At 42.9% G+C, this 24,420-nt stretch overlaps 1 protein-coding gene across 13 annotated transcripts in view; it reads right to left on the bottom strand.

The window, feature by feature from the left end:
* KIF1A (kinesin family member 1A) overlaps positions 1-24,420 on the bottom strand; it is a 297,735-nt gene that overhangs the window by 175,492 nt on the left and 97,823 nt on the right. For all 13 annotated transcript variants that reach the window (XM_063915795.1, XM_063915782.1, XM_063915783.1 and 10 more), the window contains exons 4-11: positions 20,923-21,102; positions 17,585-17,650; positions 15,128-15,306; positions 9,712-9,823; positions 3,781-3,858; positions 1,974-2,039; positions 1,182-1,199; positions 434-509 (exon numbers count right to left, since the gene is read on the bottom strand). In XM_063915795.1, the coding sequence (XP_063771865.1) occupies positions 434-509; positions 1,182-1,199; positions 1,974-2,039; positions 3,781-3,858; positions 9,712-9,823; positions 15,128-15,306; positions 17,585-17,650; positions 20,923-21,102 (775 nt within the window). The remainder of the gene's footprint in view (positions 1-433; positions 510-1,181; positions 1,200-1,973; positions 2,040-3,780; positions 3,859-9,711; positions 9,824-15,127; positions 15,307-17,584; positions 17,651-20,922; positions 21,103-24,420) is intronic.

The raw sequence follows: 24,420 nt of genomic DNA, 5'->3' as shown, positions 1-24,420 counted from the left end.
ACCATATAGGTCGATATTTTAATGGAACAGAATAAAAGTTAAGTTTTAGATCATCCATCATCATATCATTTTACAGTATATTGATTGATTATTATCACTAATTTCAATAAGAGTGCTCCCAAAAAGGATTTCTTTTGTCTTGTCCTTTCCTCATTACGTGTAGTTAAACTACAAAAGTTTTTTTGGGAGCACCACCAATAGATAAGGTGCTATCCAAAGATTTGGGTATTAGCACTATTTATATTGGTTATTTTCAGATTTTTCTATATTTAAATGTGGCTTTATAGTACACAGCTAGTGCGGAACTGACAAACCTTTTCTTTAAACATCACCCACTTACCCAAGTTCCCTCAGGAGCCAGGTGAGTACAGAATCTCTGTATGACATATCTCCTCAGGTTATTTAGTATACACTCAGTACATCACCTACTTACCCAAGTTCTCTCTCAGGAGCCAGGTGAGTACAGAATCTCTGTATGGGATGAAATCTGTCTTCTTCTTTTTCTTGTTCTGTCGTTGATGGAACATCAGTTAGGAAATATCTATATTATAAACTGTATCTCACCCTTTACTCTTTAGTTCTCATAAACATTATCAATAAGTGATACATTTTACTGTGAGTGATAAATTGCACCAGCCAATCAGCTCCTAACTTCCATGTCACAGGCTGGGTTTGAAAAATGACAGTTAGGAGTGGATTGGCTGGTGCAATTTATCACAGTGAAATGTATCCCTCATTGATAAATAAGGGCATATAAGAGAACATGATCCTCATCATTACTTCTCTAATAGGTTATTTCCTCACACATTTTTTCTGTTCACTTATGTAAGAGAAAAGTTCTACATACCATACAGTCAGTGAGCTATGCGATACACCAGTATGGTATACAGTACATGCTTCCATATACAAAACAAAGTAAGTACAGCTTTCCTATACTTTCCCATTAGCACAATATAAAAGTTACCAAATCAATTTATTAATTAGCGACATCTATATAAAAGTCTGCAGGTAAGGTAACAATGACTGCTGATATGTAGTTGCACCTTCTTACACAACCAGGCAACATGTATTTTTAATATGTATCTATATAGATTCAGATACACTTAAACCATATGGTATGTATTTGTCTTCTGCTCAGTTTATCATGTGCATTTTGCTCTGCAATAAACGTGTAACCCCACCTTATTGGTTCCAGAGTCCTGTGGAAAAAAACAGAGGACAGACATCAGACAACAGTGGGAGAAGGCATTGTCAGCCATGGATCGTAATGTAGTCTAGTTTTGGACTTGGAGACACAAGATAATTCACATGATCTTGACTCCCAGGGACTTGTTATAGTACAAACAGAGAATGGACCAATCCTAATACATATGAAATGTGTAATACACTTTCCTAGATACCAGGGGGATTATTTTCTTGAAACCGTAGCCTCTAAGATGAACCGTGCCTTAACTGCAATGGTGATGGTGATGATGATGGCGATGATGGAGAAAGTATGAATATGGACATTATGATTACTGCCCCGTCTACTCCCTGGTCACCACTTACCACTCCCACATTCAGGATTTCTCCCGAGCTGCTCTGGAATGCCCTCCCTTGCTCCAACAGACATTCATCCAGTCTTTGGGCTTTCAAGCATGCCCTTAAAACTCACACTTCATTCTAGCTTACTACCTCTCCTCTTAACTCTACGGTCTTTGCCCTCTTCTCCCCTTTTCTCCCATTGTTTCCACCCATATACAGTATATTCTAAGCTCATATAAGCAAGGACCTCTCCCCTTTTCTCTACATAATTATGCTAAAAGCACAATTTAAATGTGTCTATGAAAATGTATATACTGTGTGTATTAGTCTATACTTATATTTCTTGTTGTCAATTATATCCCATTTTAACAACTTATAAATAATAGAAAATATAGTCATTTTGAATGTTGGCCACGTGTAAGTGGATGGAAGAGTAGAGGTATACTCACCATTTCAGCAAGAGCAGAAATCACTTTCCCCAGTGTAGTGAGAGACTTATTGATGTTTGCTCCTTCCTGTGTGTGGAAAATGGAGAAAAGTGAGGGAAAGGAAGTGAGTAAAGATGTAAATGATAAAATCAGCAATAACACATTAGGGGCGGGATGTATTAACATACATCGCCGCACCTCGCCGGTTACCGCAGCGATGTTGATCGCGTATGTACTAACATATGTGACCAACATCGCGATGCGGTGACGGAGGCCCCCCGCGATACCTGTTAGGTGGTCTGCGGGGGGTCTCCGTTACCTCCATGGGGTCCCCACACTGCCTTGATGCCGGGTAGCAGCAGCAGGCTGCCCCCGGCGCCTCCTCCTCCCCCCTGCAGCCGGAAGGACGTCCGGCTGCGTTGCTAGGGGGAGGAGGAGATTACCTTCCGGGTCAGGTAAGCTGGGGGGGAAGGGGGTCGGCGTCTGCGGCGGTGTCGGCGGGTTGCGGCGGTCGGCGAAAAGAAGCCCATAGGCTTCTATAGGGTATCGCCATCCAGAGATGGCGATACCCTGGACGCCAAAAACGCGGCGGTAGGGTGTTAGTAAATATGAAAATGCGGTAAGACCCCCGTTTTCGGGGGTTTTACCGCATTTTTGCTTTAGTACATCCCGCCCTAGGTGTGCTGTATGAGTGATTGAAGCAACAATGAATAAGAGACTTGTCCCTCTTATGACTTGAGCTCTCGTAAGTGTGAATATAGTAATTCAGGACACCCATGACATTTTCTCTCAGTCTATAATCGACATAACAATTTTTTAGAGATGACAACTGTGTAAACAATGAAATAAAATTATGGGGTCTATGTGCTAAGCCTTGAAGAGAGATAAAGTGGACGGAGATAAAGTACCAGCCAAGCAGCTCCTACCTGCCATGTTACAGGCTTGGTTTGATAAAATGACAGCAGCTGGTTGATTGGTACTTTATCTCTGTCCACTTTATCTCTCTCCAAGTCTTAGTACATAGACCCCTAAGTCCACTAATCCTAATAAGTGAAAGCGCATAAGGAGAATGATTCCTACAGCCGCTGTGAGTCATGCCCACTTCATTATACCAGGCTAGCCAACTTCCCTTATACCATTTATTATACTTATTTTCCCATATTGATTAATTGGGTGGAAGTAATAGTGTATTGTTGCTCTTGGAACATTTTTGTTGTGAAGTTTAAGCACTCAAACAAAATCATACATCCAGAGGCGTATCTAGAGAGGAGGGGACCCGTGTGCTGTCTCCATGCGTGGACCCCCTCCTCTCCCGTAGCCGGCAGTACCGCTGTTAGCACTCTGAGAACTGAGACTCTGGAACAGTGCCAGAGTCTACAGCGCATGTGCAGGACTCCGAAAAGATGGCCGCTGTGCCATTTTATCGCCGTCCTGCGCATGTGCTGTAGACTCTGGCACTGTGCCAGAGTCTCTAGTGCTCAGTGCGCTAGCAGCGGGCGGTGCCGGCTACGGGAGAGGAGGGGGCCCACACACGGTCACCGATGGACATCGGAAAGGCAAGTATAGAAGAAATGGGTGCAGTGTGTGCGGTGTGTGCCCCCTCTGGACCCAGGGGCTCGTGTGCACCGCACACACTGCACCTACTATAAATACACCACCGTATACATCGCTATACTTCTAACATGAAATTAAGATATTCTTTAGTCCTTTTCAAAATGATGAATAAAAAGCTAATTATTTATACAAATTCTAATATTTGTCGAAGGGAAATCACATTTATTTATAATTTACAGGGCCAAATATTAGTGGATAATGATATGAGTCTTACCTTTAGCCTTGTTCCTTTAGCCCCAGTGGAATCCGCTCTTTCACTTCCTGCAAGATCCACAAGACTGATCTTACTAACCTACGGGGAAAGATAAATATTCAAACTTCTCTTCAGTTCCAGTGCTCATTTTGTCAACATCATTTTTGACTAAAAATATACGGTTTATTTCAGGACTAAAGGCCCTCATATACTATAGCGATATGTCTGAGGCTGAAGTCAGAGGCGATTTCCCTTGAATTCTCCCGGGAGCTTCCCGAGACTGGTTCCACATGATTCCATACAATTTGGTACATTTTGCATGTAATATATCTTATGCGATCCCAGCCATGCCTGCGGGAACTGACATATCACGAGTGCAGCACTAACGATCTAGGGGAGCCGATCCGACCCTCACGGGAACGCGGATCGGATCGGAAACACATCAAAAATGCCCGATTTCACTCGATATATCGGCCCGAATGCCCAAAATTGGATGAAATCAGGCATTATGGTTCTAGTGTATGGGGCCCTTAAAATTAGACTAAAAATAAAACTGAGATCCACTGACTAAATCTTAACTAAAACAAAGTAAAAAAGCAACTAAGACTAAAACCAAATTTTAAATCCTTGTCAAAATTACCACTGGAAGTAGGGTTTTACATTTTTAAAGAACAATTATGTGTTCTCGATACTGTATTTGCAGAGAATAAATATGACCTGCTGTAAAGGAAATAGATAAGTAAACACATAGTTAAAGGTATGCAAACTCCTCAAGGGAATTTTTAGAAATGTTCGTCAGCAAAATCCATTAAAGTATAATTAAACTGTTTGCAAAAGTTATGACTAAAACACTGACTAAGATTGGACAAGAAACTCGCACTTAGGCTCTCATTCCGAGTTGTTCGCTCGCTAGCAGATTTTAGCAGCATTGCACATGCTAGGCCGCCGCCCTCTGGGAGTGTATCTTAGCTTAGCAGAATTGCAAACGAAAAATTAGCAGAATTGTGAATAGAAAATTCTTAGCAGTTTCTGAGTAGCTCGAGACTTACTCCTACACTGCGATCAGCTCAGCCCGTTTCGTTCCTGGTTTGACGTCACAAACACGCCCTGCGTTCAGCCAGCCACTCCCCCGTTTCTCCAGACACTCCCGCGTTTTATCCTGGCATGCCTGCGTTTTTCCGCACGCTCCCAGAAAACGGTCAGTTTCCGCCCAGAAACACCCAATTCCTGTCAATCACACTCCGATCACTTCAACGATGGAAATTCTTTGTTCGGACGTGAGTAAATCTACTAAGTTTTGTGCTAAAATGCTTAGAGCATGCGCACTGCGTACCATGCGCATGCGCATATTCGTCTTAATCGCTCCGTTGAGAAAATCGTCAACGAGCGAACAACTCGGAATGACCCCCTTAATTGGATTGCCCCAATGGGTGCATTCTCCAAAGTAGCCCTTGGACTACAAAAGGTTGTGCACTCACTGGTGTATAATGATGTTGCAGCTATATTGGGCCTAACTCAGACTCTGTCGCAAGTGTGCAAAAATCGATTTTTGCACGTGCGCATGCACGTACGCCGGTACGTGCATGTGCAATGTCCTAATCTAAACTGCATTCTCTTCAGAACACAATTTAAAACCTGGAGGGGGGCAGGAACAGGGCGTTGATGCTCCGTTTAAGGGGTGTGGTCCAGACACTGCAGGCGTGTCTGGTCCATTGCTGGAGGGGGTCGTGGCGGCTGCGTGATGCCACACACAACCGCTGCTACCCAACATATGGTGGGTAGCCATCTGCGCGTAGGCTTACCTGCATAGTCTGTAAATATATCATCAAAACTGAGATACTACTACTACTACTACTACTACTACTACTACTACTTCTACTACTACTACTACTACTACTGCTACTACTACTACTATATACTGTAGCACCACCAATTTGAGCATCACTTTTCAGAGAATATATTGTATGTCATTCATATAGTCCCTGCCCCTTAGGAGCTTACAGTTTAAATTTTGCAACATACAATTGCACACACACACACACACACACACACACACACACACACACACACACACACACACACACACAAAAGCTAGTGTGTGAGGAAACTAGAGCACCTTGAGAAAACTAGTACACTACAAACATGCAGAAACGAGCACCTGGCCTTAGGAAGGGGTGTAGTAGGGTATGCCGGCGGCCGGGCTCCCGGTGGCCAGCATACCGGCAGCTTGGCGAGCGCAAATGAGCCCCTTGTGCTATCTATTCTCCTCCAGGGGGGTCGTGGACCCCCAAGAGGGAGAAAAGGTGTCGGTATGCCGGCTGTCGGGATTCCAGCGCCGGTATACTGTGCGCCGGGATCCCGACAGCCGGCAAACTGAAGACCACCCTTTAGGGAGATGCCAAGATATGTCTCCTAATATTCTTCCAATAGGCTCAATATTGGATACATCACCAAGAGGTATGGATACATAAATCTCCATTCCTTTACTTTATTAAAATCCCCTTACCCGTTTCTCCAAGCACAAGGGGTTGTAGGTGAAATTTACGTGTAACTTTAAACAAGGATGCAAGTTGCCAGCAAATGGCATTGCGTCAATCAGGCCTTAACGTTGAAATGTAAACGCATGAGTAATGTTGGTTACAAATTAGTCTGTCATGGCTTAGAGAAGTCCTCTGAGAAGAAATCACGTAGAGGTACAGTAGTTTGGAGAAAACATCCCAGTTCTCTCTACCTATGATGGTCACAAGTTATACTAGAGCAGTGTTTTCCAAACTCGGAGCTCAAGGTCCCCCAACAGTTCATGTTTTCCAGGTCTCCTAACAGAATCACAAGTGAAATAATTAGCTCCACCTGTGGATCTTTTAAAATGTGTCAGTGAGTAATGAATACACCTGTGCATATGCTAGGTCACTGGTTCCCAAACGTTTTTGAATCACGGCGCCCTAGAGTATCAGAATTTTTTTCATGGCACCCCATAGGCCAAAAGTTTCTTATTGAGAAATTCAGCTAAAAATATTAAATTAAGTAAATTGTGTTTATATGTCATCCTTAGGTTCAGTTATATGGTGAGGAAACAGGATTCACTTCTGTTTGTCCACATGTGTTATGATTGGAAGCCACAAGCACTGTTTTTCTCTATTTCATTGAATGTAAATAGTTTTAATTGGTCCTGGACCACCAACCCAGGTCACCCCTACAAGTGTCCTGAGGTACCCCAGGGTGCCACGGAACACAGTTTGAGAACCATTGTGCTAGGTGATCTGGAAAACATGAAAAGATTTACACCAAACTAACGCCTTGCTGCCAACAGTGTCAGACTGGGGCAAGAAGGGTCCACCAGGGAAATGTAATGATAGGGGCCCATAGTTAGGGGTGTGGCCAGGCTCCAGATGGGGTGTGGCAAGTCCCCCTAAAGGCTTTACTAGCCACTAGATTAAATAGAGTAAATAGTGGCAGTGCATGCATGGTAATGTACCAGATTCATAACAGCAACGTACTGTAGTGAGTACACTATAGTCCTGTGCAGTATAATGTTATATATTTATATATATATATATATATATATATATATATATATATAGGAGGGGATATCCAATCAAACAGTGGGGCCCACTCTGGGTTTTCCCTGTTTCCCTGTGAGCCAGTCTGACCCTGGCTGCCAACCACAATGACTGGTACACCGAGCATCATGGCTGCCCCTAACCGTATCAGCTTCTGTTCTGATAGGGCAGCTTCACCTATGAAATAATCAGGGTTAGAAGGGGAAAGGAGTAGCATGAGGCACTGTAAGAGAATATGGCTACTGAATAATAGGAAATAATGAGCATGAAGGGAGCCTGAACAGACAGAGATCTGTAGTATGAATGGTAGGAGTAATCAAAAGCATACATATCGAGGAAGTAGATACATTATATTCCATTAGTTTAATTGATTACCAAACAAGATTCAGCTTATTATAGCATCATTGTCTCAGACTACTGAATGAATCATATAATGACTGTCTGCATAAGCTTACTGAAAAGAACACTAGATTTGATCAGTGTTTCCGAAACATAGACCTTCGGTTGGGTAGGATGGGGGCGGGGGAAGGGGGGGGGGGGGGGGTTAGAATCAAGAATGGGAACACTGATATTAAGTAACTAGAGTTATACAAAAAAAAACAACCTGCTGCAGGAGACTTACTGCCCATGTTCATCAGAAATCTGAATTTCAGAAACATAAATATAATGTTCCTAGTGAAAAATATAACGCCCCTAATAGACCCGATAACCCTGAGAGCAGCAATACTGAAATGTACTGTAGGTATCTGTACTTACATATGGGATGCAGATGACCGCCGGTCACAATACCGGTGCCTGGATCCCGAACGCTCAATAGCCTACCGGTTGGCATGCCGACCAACAAGGGCTATTCCCACTCGTGGGTGTCCACAACACCCATAGAGTGGAAATAGAATCTGTGGTGAACGCAGCAAGCCACCGAACCCGCTGCGTGGTAAGAGCAGCAAGTCCGCAAGAGGCTATAGTACCGCCGGTCACCTGAACCCAGCCCTTACATATATACAGAGTAACATACTGTACAAAGAAAAGGTTACAGGTGCACAATTCAAACACTACCAATTTATTAATAATAATCATTGCAATTAAATTTAGCATTTTGAGCGAGGTTCTTCGCATAGTTATGGTGATAAGTAACGGCTTGTCCACCGTGAGTAACCTGATGATCTGTGGTCACTAATAATGTAATGTCATTTCTGGGGGGGAATAAAACATGCTTGGCTCTGGCATGACTTTGCATGTGATACCCTGGGGCAGAATTACACATGGTTGGCTTTGGCATGAGTCTCTGTAGGTGTTACTCTAGTGGGGGAATAAAACACGATTGGCTCTGGCATGACTCTCTTACTCTCTGTAGGTGTCACTTCTGGGGGGGGAGATAAAACATGCTTGGCTCTGGCATGATTCTCTATAGGTGTTACTCTGGGGGCGGGGGAACATGCTTGGTTCTGGCATGATTCTCTATAGGTGTTACTCTGGGGGCGGGGGAACATGCTTGGCTCTGGCATGGTTCTCTATAAGTGTTACTCTGGGGATGGGGGAACATGCTTGGCTCTGGCATGGTTCTCTATAGGTGTTACTCGGGGGGGGGGAGATAAAACATGCTTGGCTCTGGCATGATTCTCTATAGGTGTTACTCTGGGGGCGAGGAACATGCTTGGCTCTGGCATGATTCTCTATAGGTGTTACTCTGGGGGCGGGGGAACATACTTGGCTCTGGCATGATTCTCTATAGGGGTTACTCTGAGGGTGGGGGAACATGCTTGGCTCTGGCATGATTCTCTATAGGTGTTACTCTGGGGGCGGGGGAACATACTTGGCTCTGACATGATTCTCTATAGGGGTTACTCTGAGGGTGGGGGAACATGCTTGGCTCTGGCATGATTCTCTATAGGTGTTACTCTGGGGGCGGGGTAACATGCTTGGCTTTGGCATGACTCTCTATAGGTGTTACTCTGAGGCGGGGGAACATGCTTGGCTCTGGCTTGACTCTCTAAAGGTGTTGCTCAGGGGGCGGGGGAACATGCTTGGCTCTGGCATGTGACTCTCTATAGGTGTTACTCTGGGGGCGGGGGAACATGCTTGGCTCTGGCATGTGACTCTCTATAGGTGTTACTCTGGGGGCGGGGGAACATGCTTGGCTCTGGCATTACTCTATAGGTGTTACTCTGAGGGCGGGGGAACATGCTTGGCTCTGGCATGATTCTTTATAGGTGTTACTCTGGGGTGGGGGAACATGATTGGCTCTGGCATGATTCTATAGGTGTTACTCTGGGGGCGGGGGAACATACTTGGCTCTTGCATGACTCTGTATGTGTCACTTCTGGGTGGGAATAAAAAACGCTTGGCTCTGGCATGACTCTATATTGCATGTATGATGTTGGTTAGTTCTCACCTTCTCCGTGGTGTTCTGGGTGTCAGCATCGTGCCTGCGCTGGGTGAAGATGATGTTAAACACCGCATGTGACCGACTGCTGGTTTCATTCATGTTTGTGGCAGCGACAGTCCTGTATGGAGACAAAGAAACATTACAGCAGACACAGCGGCACAAAACTAGGAGCCCTTATATGGGAGCCCTTTATTTTATGATACTATGTACAGAAACTGTAGGTGGCTATGGTGTACATGGTCAAAAGGAATTCAGTTTTGGAGCTATTAATGTGTGTAATTAATGAGAGAAAAATATTATTATCCTTTATTTATATGGCGCCACAAGGCATCCGCAGCACCCAATTATAGAGTACATAAATGACAATCAAAACCATAAAATAGTGACTTACAGTTGAAGATAATATAGGACAAGTACATTCCCTGTTTAGTGAGTACTACAATGATGAGTAATATGTTGGTGCTTTATAAATATAATGTGATAATGTGTTTTAGAGACACACACTTTTGATTGACACTAATGCTGTCGATAGTTAATATGTCAACAACATTATGCCGATGGGAGAATGTTGAGACAGTTGTAATGTTATTTAAAGCAATTTAACTGTGATGGAGTTATAACTTTAAACATGATCGTAAAGTATCATATTTAAAGTTATAATGCCGACAAAGCCCTGGTTATATCTGCAGTCAAGTCAATCTTCAAAAGAATTAGACATAATCCTGAAGCATCATAGGGCCTGACTCAGAGATGGACAAAAATGCAAAGCAGCATGTAAGCAGCATTGTATTTCCATCCGATCTGAAGGACAGACATGGAGAACACGTCTCAATAGAAGAGACACCACCTGCATGTAGCTGTGTCTCAGCACTGTAACCGGCGTCGCAAGCTGGTATCCATCATTGTGACCATGGCCAGCTGAGCAAGCTCCAGCTGGGCGACAGAAACGAGTACTGCGAGGCCAGAAAGTCTGCGTACTTACACACAAACCTCTGGCTCTCCCCTCCCAGAAAATGGGGCGACATGCCCCCGTTTCTGGGAACTCAATACTTACCCAACCCCCTCCCCATCCCCTCAGCGTCGCTTCCTGTCAATCAGGCAGCGGCAGAGGGGAAGTGCGGGCGAGATCGCAGGGCTCGTTCTGTGCACTGCATGTAACAAATGAACCTTGCACAGCCGCAGAAGGATGTGATTGCAAAGTGAGTGACAGGCGGCAGGTGTTTGGGGGCTGCGACGCAGCATTGGGGGGGGGAGGGCAGCAGGAAACACAGGTGTGTCATGGGCGTTTTGGGGGCATCCCGATGATGTCATCTGGACTTTCTGCAATAGGAAACATGGCTGCGCATGCAGGGGGCTTCCACTATCCACTGATTTATGTGATGCGATCGCAGTTGAATTTTGATTGCATCGCTGGGCAGCGCTTGACATGCTGGCTGGCCTTGCCCTGTGCTGGGCAGTCCCCAGCATGCGATTGTAAGCAGAAGCAGTTTTGCTTTTTTAGCAAAACGGCTCCTGAAGCTGATTTAGGCCCAATGGCTACTACTGTGTGGCATAACTTGAATAAGTGGCACTACGTGCGGTGTAAAGTGAATGAGATTGTTCTACTGTGTGGTGTAATTTGACTTGGGGGGTACTATTGTGTGGCCATGCCCCTTCCTTGTGAGATCACACACCCTTATTTTGCGAAGAGCGCCTTTGGTGCACACCATTCCTTTATAAAGTATGGGAGGTAGGGCACAAATATATCGTTTGTGGGGGGTGCCGAACACACTAGCACCGGCCCTGGCTCCCACTAATGAGAGTGTGTGTGTGTGTTTAGGTGGGGGAATGAATTCCACCACCTCTCCAAAACCACTTTGAGCCCTGATAATAATAATTATTATTTAAATTGACAAATGGGCAAGCCTGTGAGTAACATCAGACAGTACATTTTACAGGTCTCTGCAGATGCACCCTTATCGGGCGGCCCGGGCCTAGCTCCCGAATGCGTCCTTTTATTATTCCCCTAAATGCTCCATGTCATCATCCCACAACCCATTTATTTCCCCATTAATTATATAAACATTACTAACTTCATTTCACAGTTACAGGAAGAGTAAAGCAATGCAATGTGCACAAAACACAACCGAGTGACAAAATGGCTATGTACGGTACACTGTGGGGTATAACCAATTAGCAGAGGTAATTCACCATGCCTATGGATGCCCCTGGGGCTATCCTATTAGCACTGATGCTGACACTGGCTACTGATGGATTCTGGCAGGGTGGTAAAACACATCCAGGGCTTTTGTGTTACATTGATCACTAATCTCCCGTGCTGGAGGGAGAATGTTCTGGCTCTATCACTGATTATCTGCTGCGCCAACAGATCACTATCATACTGGAATCCTTATTGTGTCCCTTATTGTGTCCAACAAATGTTGCATTAGATAAGATTCAATTTACTAATTTCACACACAGAGCTGCTCATTGTTACGATTACTGTAGGAAAGTAATCCATATAAGCGGAATAATGGAAAGAGGGTGATACTAGGTGACCACTAAGGGAAGCACACATACATATGCTTTATGTTAAGTTGCTTTAAGGACGTCTCACCCTCCCCCAGTGCAGTTATCCCTGTCTTAGCTTTTCTCTAAGGTTGCAGGTCAGTGGAGTTTTCCTGCCTACACCCACGCAGCACTGGCCACACCTCCTCTGCATCTCTCAATAGGTACTTGATCATATTCAGCCCTAGGTATGAGAGGTATCTTTCTAACCTCTCCCTCCCACTCCCGGATATCACCATTCTTTGGACACATTCAATCTAAATTTTAATATCTCTCTTAACCTCTTTTGTTTTCTTCAATAATTTTATTTTATTTTGAGTTTTGCCAGTTTCTATAAATCATATACTTCTGTAATGCAGTCAAAAATACAATAAGTTAAATTCCTTTCCACTATAGAATCACTTTTTTTGTCTTTGGCAAACAACTAGCAGAGGCCTTTTTTAGGGCCTAATTAAGACCTGATCTGTTGTGCGGCCGATTATCGATCAACTGTGCATGCGTACGGATCGTAAGTGCGCATGTGCGAGGCTAAACTGTGAAAAAACTCTAGCGACTTTTTTGATCGCTAGGTGTATGCAAGTTGATTGACAGGAAGCGGGCATTTGGGGGTGGTAACTGGCCGTTTCATGGAGTGTCAGTAAAAATGCAGGCGTGCCCAAGTGTTTTCAGGGAGGGTGTGTGACGTCAGCTCCGGCCCCGATCAGCCTGATTCTATAGCACTGCAGGAGTAGGTCCTGGGCTACGCACAGACTGCACAGGCTGGAAAAGAATTTGCTGGTAAGTTGCAAACGGAATTGCAGCTGACCGACGAACGTCAAGATTTTCGCAAGGCATACGTTGACTTGCACGGGGAGGGGGGTTTTACTCTGTCTGGTCGGCGACTATCTGATCGCAAACCGATCAGGTCTGAATTAGGCCCTTATACCACTGATGATCTGACCTCCACTCATTATTCAACTAAAGACCCTCATAAACTAGTCTGGAAGAGATTTGGGGGACTAGACGGAGATGAATGGTAAAAAAAGGTCAGAAAGCATGGCTGCAAGCTCCACTTGTGTTAGCATTAAATAGGTATAAGCTTTTATAGTGTTGGTGTTATGTTCCAGTGCCCTTGTATCACATTTCTTGTTGGAGGGGTTGTCATGTGGTTGGCTCATTCCTCTACATTAGGTGGAACTGTCCTATACTTCGCCTCTGTCAATACATTAGGAACTTAAGTAGCTCTCTTTTGAATGTTGATATCCTACCTTCTCCCAAGTATCTTATTCTTCCTCTAAATACTCCCTCCATGACCCATCATCAAAATAAGTTACTCAGACATAGAATTTTAGCTGCCACATGTCAAACTACTGCTCTAAGAAAAACATCTTGCACATAATCGTGTACTCCAAGATTCCTCTAAGGGGGTAACTCAGACCTGATCGTAGCAGTAAACTTGTTAGCAGTTGGGCAAAACCATGTGCACTGCAGGGGGGGGCAGATATAACATGTGCAGAGAGAGTTAGATTTGGGTGGGTTATTTTGTTTCTGTGCAGGGTAAATACTGGCTGCTTTATTTTTACACTGCAATTTAGATTTCAGTTTGAACACACCCCACCCAAATCTACTCTCTCTGCACGTGTTATATCTGCCCCTAAATCCTTTTGGAAAACATGGGAAGCCTAGGAATCTCCAGAAACATTTTTTTTTTTTTTTTTACCAAGAGGTAACTACATTTCTTTAGTAGATTCCCAACCCCTTTCCTAGTCTGCACCCTCTCACTTCTGACTAAATAGCACATTGCTGTTGTTCTAATAAATGACTAACCTGATTTACAGTAGCTTTATTTATGGCCTATTTATTATGTCCTAAATGAATTGGGTCTGTCTATACAGTAACACAGTTCAGTGCGAGTGTGAAGCTTATTAATTATTATACTGTATAGCTAACAATGTGCCTAGCAATGTGCTTTTCTGACAAAGTGCAATTTAAAAATGCAAATGTGTGGTAATATAAGCATAGAATTATACCAGCAGATGAACATTCAACACCCTTAGCTGACTGAAAATGACCATGGACCCCTCTGCACAGCAAGTAATGCCCTCTCCAACTCAGTGACGTGCGGTGGGGTGAGGCAGGTGAGGCAGAGCCTTTCCTGTCATACTTACATTTAAACCAGAGTTTTGATTGAATTAAGTATATGAAAAATACTAATAATTTGTTTGAAATATCTTCTTTGTATTATTCTAATAATTTTTATAGCCCAAACTTTGGAGTAAAAAGTCTATGGCAGGCTTATCTTTTCAACTCGTCATTGCTTTTCAGTAGTCTTGTTCTCAAAATTAAATCTTATTTTCTTATCGCTCCACTAAAATAGTGCATCAGAGAACCTACTCTATAGTTAGGAAGGAACACCCTGACTATGTCCATCTCCTCTCTTCATTCTTTACAACCCCCACCATAATCCTCTACAAAACCCATGAGTTCTGGCAGAACTTTAAGAACATGGAGTAGCAGGACCAAAGCTTATCAGAGATATCCAAAATGTCTGGGTCTGTACAGTTATTTTCATAAGGGCTCCTCTAGATGAATGGAATCCCAACAGAAAGCAACGTGAGAACTTGCCATAGACATCCATTGATCCACATGAACAGTGGTGATATATGGATCTTGGTGGTTCCATTGAGAAAATTATCACAACCTGAACCATTATTTCAACAGAGACAGTAGGAAAGGTTCAGCATAATGATCAACGGATCTCATCAATTGGTCTCTATGTTGGCTTTTTTTTGCCAGATTTATTTGTTTGTACCAGGACCTGAGAAACAGCTTATGTACAGTAGATGTGATACAGGATGGTATCCACAGCAAGAATTTCTAATTACAATGAGTGTACCTGGCCTTGTTACCAGAGTCCATGAGATCTTGAATGTCATTGAACGAGGTAACAGCCAGTTTTGACAAGTCCTCCACATAAGGTCCCAGTAGGGGGTGCTCACGGACTCGGAGGTTTCCCTTATTCTTTGGATTTAGAAGGTCCCTGACCCGTTCACAGTATATCTCCATATAACTGACCTAAAGAGCACAGATGTACAAACATATATAGTTATCTACAGTGAAAGCAGAACAGAGGTCTAATAAAATGTCCATCATACTGTATGCACAATATAGGTGGAGAATGCAGTATATGGGGGAGGTGGTCTAAGCCTTGAAGAGAGATATGGTGGAGAGGGCTAAATTACCAACTGATCAACTCCTAACTGCCATGTTACCAGGGCCGGCGACGGGGGGTCAAAGGGGACACCTGTACCGGGCCCCAAGGATCAGAAGGGCCCCAAGGATATGGCCCTTAGTGCCGGGCAAGGATGTGAGCTGTCATGTCCAAATATGGCAGCAAGCTGTAGGCGGTGTAGCCGCAGAGGGACAGGAGCCTCTCACACACAGTGACTGTGCGGCACAAGTATGTACCCACTCTTCCGAGTCCAGCTCTGTTGCAGGCAGTTGCGGAACATGGCAGCAGCTCTACTGGCCAGGACTCCCGTGCCCTGCGCCGGCCTCTTCTGGTGGAGTGCGAGGGCTGCATGGTACATGCTGTGCAGTGTTCGGTTCTGTCTACAGAGGAGTGCAGAGCAGGTGAGTCTAATTGGTGAGGGGGTGGGATGGGGTTGGGGTGCTGGGAATGCAGCATGGAGTCATTGGGGAGACACAGACTGTGGGGTGTGAGAGAGGAAGGAGAGGCAGACACAGACAGTGGTTTGTGGGGGGGGGGGGGGAGGAAGGAGAGAATACATATTTATATATGCAAATAGATAAATGAATTAATAAATATATATACATTTATTTAATTATTAACAGTTACTATAGCACAGCAAATTCCGTTGCGCTTTAATATATACTGTCTGTGTGTGTGTGTGTGTGTGTGTGTGTGTGTGTGTGTGTGTGTGTGTATATATATATATATATATATATATATCTATCTATCTTAGGGGGCCGTAGAGATATCACTGTACCGGGCCCCATGATTTCTATTACCGGCCCTGCATGTTACAGGCTGTGTTTGAAAAAGGACAGTTAGGAGCTGGTTCTAGTTTATCTCTCTCCACTTTTTCACTTCCCAAAGCTTAGTACATCGCCCCCTGTGAGCATGCAGGATGTAAGTTGGCCACAAGTGATACAAGCACAATATAATGTATAACCTCCAGAGAGGACAGATCAATAGTTTGCCAAAAGGAATAAATTGACTTATATATATTATCCTACTAGTCAATGAAATTGTATTAAAATATACATTATCAATATAAGTAAGCTAAGCATGGACATCATTATACAGTACATTGAGGAATGTGAATTTTGTCAGTACTGGGCTAATTTGGTTTATTTTACACCAGTGTAGTTTTGCAGCACTATTTTACCATACACACACACACACACCCTCCATCTTACTTAGTGTCTAGCTTATGTATAACAATTCAGAATAAAGAGAAAATATGAAAAATATCAGTTACAGATGATTGGATATGTTTCCTCACCGCCATACACACTGCATGATCCGTTGTACGCTAACATTCTTATGTGTAACAATTCCGCATCAGACATTGAATCGTCCCATTGTACATGCAGCACATCCAATGGGACTATGCAAACACCCAATTCATCAAACAATACATTAGGTGGATTTGACGGTACATACTATACTATGGTTGCTGTGATCAGTTGAGGATTGTATATATTGTACACTGGAAGGCAAGGCTTCCTTCCTCTAGACTGGCACTCCTCCCATTCACCCAGGTGTGTTAATTAGCTGAGTTCCTGCATTTCAGATCACACATTGATAAGGCCCTATTTAGAGGTAAGTCCTGAATAAATTTATAGAATGTGATAGTATTAGGAATGTTAGGGACCGTCACCTGGCTGCGGTACATGGGCCCGCATATTTGCGCAAATGTGTGCTAAGAACTTCAATTATACTCCATGTTAATTGTGAGGGTTTATTTAAATAATTTTTACTATCAGTGTTCTTAGTGCTAAGAGTGTGCATCTGCATCTCTCTTCCTCCAGCAGAGGATTGCAAACTTGTCTAATATATCATAGTGTGTACCAAGCTTTATAATCACTTAAGATTTTTCTTTGTTTGCTTATGAAGGCAGCAGACTGTTTGCCGTGGCAAGCACCTCATGTTTTAGAAGATCTTTTATTATTAAAGGAAATATTCCAAGCTTTTTACAACTACACTAATCAGGCCTCAAAAACTTATTCACTTAACCCTAAGACACAATATTTAACTCCAATCCATCTGCATGATAGTGTATCCCGTGCATTCTTGTGGAAAGCAAAATGGCCGACATCAGCATACCTCCACAGAGTAAGACATGTTGTCATTGGTCGTGTCGCTGATCCGGGAGAAGAGATCTTCACAAAGCTACAACACAAAGAGACAAGTGGTGTCACATCAGCTATCCATCTCAGACACAAGATTCTACAGTAATGGTTCTACATTCATGTCCTGGCCACATAAGGGTTAACACTTTACAGACAGTGTAGGGTTAATTAATAATTCACAGGCACAGACTACTGTATATCCTGAATAATGCAAGGAATGAATGAATAATTCAGATAGCGAGGGGTTAACCAGAAAGAAAGCATCAAGGTAATCTCCCTTATATAATCAACACTTACAAGCGGTCCCCTCACACATACTTATTTGTATGTGAAAGTCTGCCTGCTTGTTATTTCCACACATCCAGCACTGTATGTTCCCTTTTACTCCTAATAATGAGAGGAAATGAGTGCTACAGAATCAAGTGTTTTCCTGGCTGAATGCAATGACCAGAGTGCTTGATCATGTTAATGTGATCTCTGGTGAATTATGCTAGCATGGGACTAATCACCTTAGATAACCACGTGTTTCTAGTAAAAAGGAGTAAAGGAAAGCAATCAGCAAAGTGATGTCCTTTATATACTGCAAGATGAATTGTAGTTGAACTTAATTATTTAAAATTATATTAAAATACATTTTTTTGCATTGTCTGTTCCTTAGTAATTGAAGTTGACATATTCCAATTTCCGAGGAGGCTCAATCTGTGTTTGACTAGGGGGTAAATCTACTAAACTTCTTCGCCTGCTTAACCCTAAAATTTAAAACACTGATCATGTTGAAAGCAAAACACACCGCTTAGTAAATTTAGCCCTAAATCTAAGCATAAATATATGAAAACTACATATAACTTTCTACTGAAACAGATTGAAAAGATCAATTATATTTCACTTTAGAAAATTTGTAAATCTGTGTTTATCCAATTGTATTGTATCTCAACTTGTTCAGTATTTATATTACATATTCAGTTCCCTTCGTATGTAATCCCAATGTAGGAAATAATTGCAGTTCTTACTAATAAACAAACGTATGACAGAGCTGAACATGGCCATGGATTGGGAACATTCACCCAGCGATTTTGGCAGTGAATTAGACACCTAACAACATTGCTACTCAACTTGTCCATGTATAAGACTTGTGATTAGAGATGTGTGGTTCAGTTCTTCAGAAATCTAAACCCACACAAATTTTGTGGATCCGAACCAAATGGAGTCCTGGTTCAGATTCCCTGAAAGGATCCAAACCGAACCAAGACCCAGTCTGGATCTTTTCCCAGTTCGGAAATCGGATTTTAAATATGAGTTTCGGGTTTTAGATTTCTTGAAAATTGAATAAAACAGCTAAAATCATGTAATTTAGGCCTATTTTCAAAATCCAAACCCCGAAATTCTAATTTTTTGTCGGAATTCCGGACCAAAACACTTGAGGGTGGTTTTGCCAAAACCGAAAAACAAATACAAAACATTGGTTGGTTTTGGAAAAACAAAAACAAAAACATGAGGGTCCAAGCACATCTCTACCTTTGATTAATATACCAAAAATAAGATAAAGGCATACAGAATTTAAAAGTAAAGTTTAAATGTATAAATCATTCCCTAAACTTTTGTTCACCACAAAATATAATTCCTTCTTTCTTGATCCAGCACAAATAAGAGAAAAGCTAAAATCTTTCCATTAAAAATGGGCAACCATAACCCTACAACTGATTAACAAATATAACTGGAGTAACCAAGATTATCCTTCACCAATTACAAGCATTTTCTGAAGCTGTACACTTGTGATTGGCTGCTGGGAATTGGGGATCCACAGGAATCCTAGCTTTCTTCATTTTATCAAATATTTGTATGGATATTGTTTTTTTCTTTTACAATTTGTTCTATGGTTAAAAAAAAAAAAAGAAGAAGAAACAAGAAAAGAAAATCGTATTTGCCACTTGGTCTATGATGGACCAAAAAGTTTAATTTGTTTATTATCCTGGGGATTTTCAGCACTGGGCTAGTAGCCTATGGGGTATATGCAATTGCGGTCAAATTGCCAAAAATGTTGAAAAATGGGTCATTTTCGACACAAAAAAACTATCGAATTTGATTCAACAAATACAAAAAAAAAAAAGGTTATGTGGGGTTACTCTTGTGGTCTACCGCTGACCGCAAAGTTCCCACCATTGGATATAAGGGAGCGCCTATGCGCTACATTGTATCTCGAGTGTGCCGCCTGATTGACAGCTCAGGCGCGCACAGCCAATCAGGAGAGTGCAATGACGTGGCACTCCCTGATTGGCTGAAGGGACCCTCTTTGACAGCAGTCACGGGGGTCCCGCCAGTCGGGGAAAGGGGTCCCATGTGTAAACATGGGACCCCTTTCAGTGCGTGGTTCGGGATCTTCGTTTTTGTTTTTTTTGCCAAGTACATGGATTACAAACAAGAAAAGAACCGATCTACACTGGATTGTTGTGAGTATAATTTTATTTACAGGTATCCCGTGGATTCTACGTGGAGAAGGGGACCGACTCTTTGTGTCAACATAGGTAAGTATGTGTGTATGTTGGTGTGCATGTCTTTTGTCCCCCATATTTTTTGCACCAGGACCAGGCTCCCCTGTCATTTTTCCCCCCGTATTTTTACAACGAGGACCGGCTCAAAGAGCCCGAGGCTGCTTATGCTTAGGAGGGGGGACCAAACACATTTTTTTTCAGGATTTTTTGAACACTTTTGTGCCGTCCATGAAGTAGAATCCAGGCTGCCCACAATTGGTCCGTTTTTCGACAGCGGGACTGTCTAATTCGTTACTTATTGAATATGTCGAATTCGGGTCAAGGCGGGAGGGTTTCGACTGTCGAATTGTGTCGAATCCAAAAATGTCGAATTCGACCGCAATTGCATATACCCCTATGTGAGGGGAGAGGTTTTTATACAACCTCTTCTTTTACTACAGAGGCACTAACCTGACATGGGGATGCCATGGGAACCCCACACTTGTAGTGTTGCAGTGGAGTCCAGTCCAGGCTGTCTAGCATTGGGGTTGGTGGACAAATTCTGTTCTGTTTTGACACTCTGCCCATTTTCATTTTTAAATTTTTTTTATTTATTTTAAGCAGGACATTGTACATCGGCTAAAGAGTTTCCACTTTCCACTTCACTGCACATCAAGGCTTATTTTTAGTTTCTAGAGGTTGCCCCCAAGTGCAGAGAGCAGGCATTGCACCTATATGTGCCTGATCGCAAAAACCAAAGTGCTTTGCTGTGTGCCTTAGGTACATTCTTCCGTGTGACCATCAGGGCTTGGAAACTGCAACAAGTATCTGTTGGTGTCATTACCTGTGGTATGATCCCTTGTTGGTTTGGTTCCTGTTTGCCCATCATGGTGTATGATTTACCAGCTCCAGTCTGTCCATAGGCAAAGATGCACACATTGTAGCCCTCAAAAGCATGAAGCAACATCTCCTCCCCAATGTCACAGTAAACTTGTTGCTGGCCGGCGAACTGACTGTCTTCATCCTGCACAGTGAGACAGTTCCATAAAAAACATTTTGGGTTCTGTGACAACTTCCTATTCTGCAAAGTACACAACTGCACAACTAAATAAAACATTCCTTAAAAATATGACAATTATTACATTTGTCAAAATTAATATTTACTGCGTCAGTCATTTGTCAATCACAAACCTGAATAACGGGCCAAATAACAGGAATGAAACACAGGCCCAAATCACTGGCCTAAAACACAGGGGGCCTTGAGGCTCATTGTGGGCAAATGGCAGAGAAACAAAATCCTAACCTGAGAGCTCCAGATATTCTTACTGGCATTGTAGTACATTACCCTCTCCTACATCTTACAAGAAATGCAGTTTAACATTTCCAGTGAAGAACATATCGTCCCTCTACTACGAAGCAAGGCACATGGGTGGTCATTCCGAGTTGTTCGCTCGTTGCCGATTTTCGCTATGCTGCGATTTGTTGCTAAATGCGCATGGTACGCAGCGCTCATGCGCTAAGTTATGTAACACAAAACTTAGTAGATTTGCTAGTGTTCGTACGACGCTTTACAGTCGCACTGCTGTTCGGTAAATGATTGACAGGAAATGGGCGTTTCTGAGCAGCAACTCAGCGTTTTCACGGCGTTGGCTAAAAAACGCAGGCGTGTCAGGGAAAAACGCAGGAGTGGCTGGAGAAACGGGGGAGTGGCTGGCCGAACGCAGGGCGTGTTTGTGACGTCAAACCAGGAACTAAACGGACTGAGCTGATCGCAATCTGTGAGTAGGTCTGAAGCTACTCAGAAACTGCAAAGAATTATTTAGTAGCAATTCTGCTAATCTTTCGTTCACTATTCTGCTAAGCTAAAATACACTCCCAGAGGGCGGCGGCCTAGCGTGTGCAATGCTGCTAAAAGCAGCTAGCGAGCGAACAACTCGGAATGAGGGCCATTATGCTATTAGCCTTTCCTGCAATAAATACTAGACTAGGCAGAGAGTTATTAGCACAAGAGAACTAAAACGTTTTGTACTACGCTACACACTTTTACCATGACATGGGCAGTTACTATAATGCTTCCCTCTGGTATTAATTCTTATGCTGCTCACCAGTTTGATCCCCTAAAACCAACACCATTCTACAGGATATATTCTCGTGTCAAACCCAGTATGCCTCACATATTGGGCCTGATTCTGAGTTTGGAGTAAAGCAAAAAGAGCAAGTAATTGTGCACCTGCAGAGCCAATGCTGCAATGCAAGGTGTGCAAATACTTTTATTTGTATTATTTTTGCATGCAGGGTAAATACTGACTGCTTTTGCATACAGCCCTCAAATTCTGGACAGCTTTATTTTTACACTACCATTTAGATTTGAGTTTGGTCAAAGTCCTATCAAATCAAAATCTCTCTGCAAATGTTACAAATGTGTTACCTACTTTGTAACATGGTTTTACCAAGATGCACAGTTGCTTGCTCTTTTTAGCTTTACTGCCACCTCAGAACCAGTCTCATTGGCCCTCATTCCGAGTTGTTCGCTCGTTAGTGTTTTTCGCAACGGAGCGATTTGTCGCACACTGCGCATGCGCAATGTTCGCAGTGCGTCTGCGCCAAGTAAATTTGCAAAAAAGTTTGGTATTTTACTCACGGCTTAACGAAGAAATTTCTTCGTTCTGGTGATCGTAGTGTGATTGACAGGAAGTGGGTGTTTCTGGGCGGAAACTGGCCGTTTTATGGGTGTGTGTGAAAAAACGCTGCCGTTTCTGGGAAAAACGCGGGAGTGGCTGGAGAAACGGGGAGTGTCTGGGCGAACGCTGGGTGTGTTTGTGACGTCAAACCAGGAACGAAACTGACTGAACTGATCGCAGTGGCAGAGTAAGTCTCGAGCTACTCAGAAACTGCAAAGAACTTTATTTTCGCTATTTTGCGATTCTTTCGTTCGCAATTCTGCAAAGCTAAGATTCACTCCCAGTAGGCGGCGGCTTAGCGTGTGCAAAGCTGCTAAAAGCAGCTAGCGAGCGAACAACTCGGAATGAGGGCCATTGTCTCCTGAGCTCCGCAATCTACTCTCAGCTCATACTTCAACAAAACTGAGGATGCAGTCTCTGTACTCCTCTCACCTAGCAACCAGCTTCCTTTATCCTATTTCCTCTAAGTTCCCTCTACCCCACTATAATCCATCACTAACTTATCTATTCAAACTGTGTTTCTCCACTGACTTCACCACTGTACTCTATTAAACACAAGCTCATCTCACCAATCATGCCTGGAGTCAGCCAGTCTCTCACTGCTCTGTTTCACTCCTATCCTTACCTCCAAACTACTTGAGCATCTTGTCTACTAACACTTTTTGCACCTTGCAAATAAGCACTAATTAAAAAAACAAAACAAAAAAAAAACACTGTTCCCTTTATGACTTGCTAAATTGGTTAATATCCTGAAGCTTAGGAGTCGCCAGGCGACTTTGATCACCTGTAATTACTTGCTATCCTTGCTTTCTTATATGAATTTTGCACTTTAGAGAGGTCAAGTCTGCATGGCAGGTGTACTGTACATGTAGGTGTACTGTACATACATAAGTAGAAGACTCTATTGTTATACTGTAGTTGTTACTTTACAAAATAATGTAGAGCAAAACTGTAGTGCTGGCTGTATTGCATTTGGCAAGTGTATACTTGAAAAAAGCATTTGCCAAGCCTTACCATCCTCTTTGACTATTGGTCCTTATCATCCTCTGACTATAGGATCTTACCATTCTCTGATAATTTATAGGCCCTTACCATCCTCTGACTATTGGTCCTAACTGTCCTCTGACTATTTATTGACTATTATGTCCTCTGACTATAGGTCCTTACCATCCTCCTACTATTGGTCCTTATCATTCTCTTACTATCTTACTATTGGTCCTTACCATCCTCTTACTATTGGTCCTTACAATTATCTGGCTATTTATAGGTCCTTACCGTCCTCTGACTATGTATAGGTCCTTACTGTCCTCTTACTATTAGTCCTTACCTTCCTCTGTCTGTTGGTCCTCACCATGCTCTGGCTATTTATTGGTCCTTTCCATCCTTTGACTATAGGTTCTTACTGTTCTACTGTTCCTTACCATACCCTATTTATTGGTCCATATCATCCTATGTCTATTGGTCCTTATTGTCATCTGATTATTGGTTCTTACCATTCTCTGACTGTTTATAGGCCCTTATCATCTTCTGACTATTGGTCCTTACCGTCCTGTGACTATTTATTGGTCCTTACATCCTCTGACTATATATATAGGTTATTACCATCCTCTTACCATCCTCTGACTATTTGTCCTCACCTGTCCTCTGACTATTTATAGGTT

The sequence above is a fragment of the Pseudophryne corroboree genome, chromosome 4 (assembly GCF_028390025.1).
Source record: "Pseudophryne corroboree isolate aPseCor3 chromosome 4, aPseCor3.hap2, whole genome shotgun sequence".
Taxonomy (NCBI): Eukaryota; Metazoa; Chordata; class Amphibia; order Anura; family Myobatrachidae; genus Pseudophryne; species Pseudophryne corroboree.
Note: the sequence above shows the minus strand (reverse complement) of the source record. Positions and strands in the feature narration are given on the sequence as shown.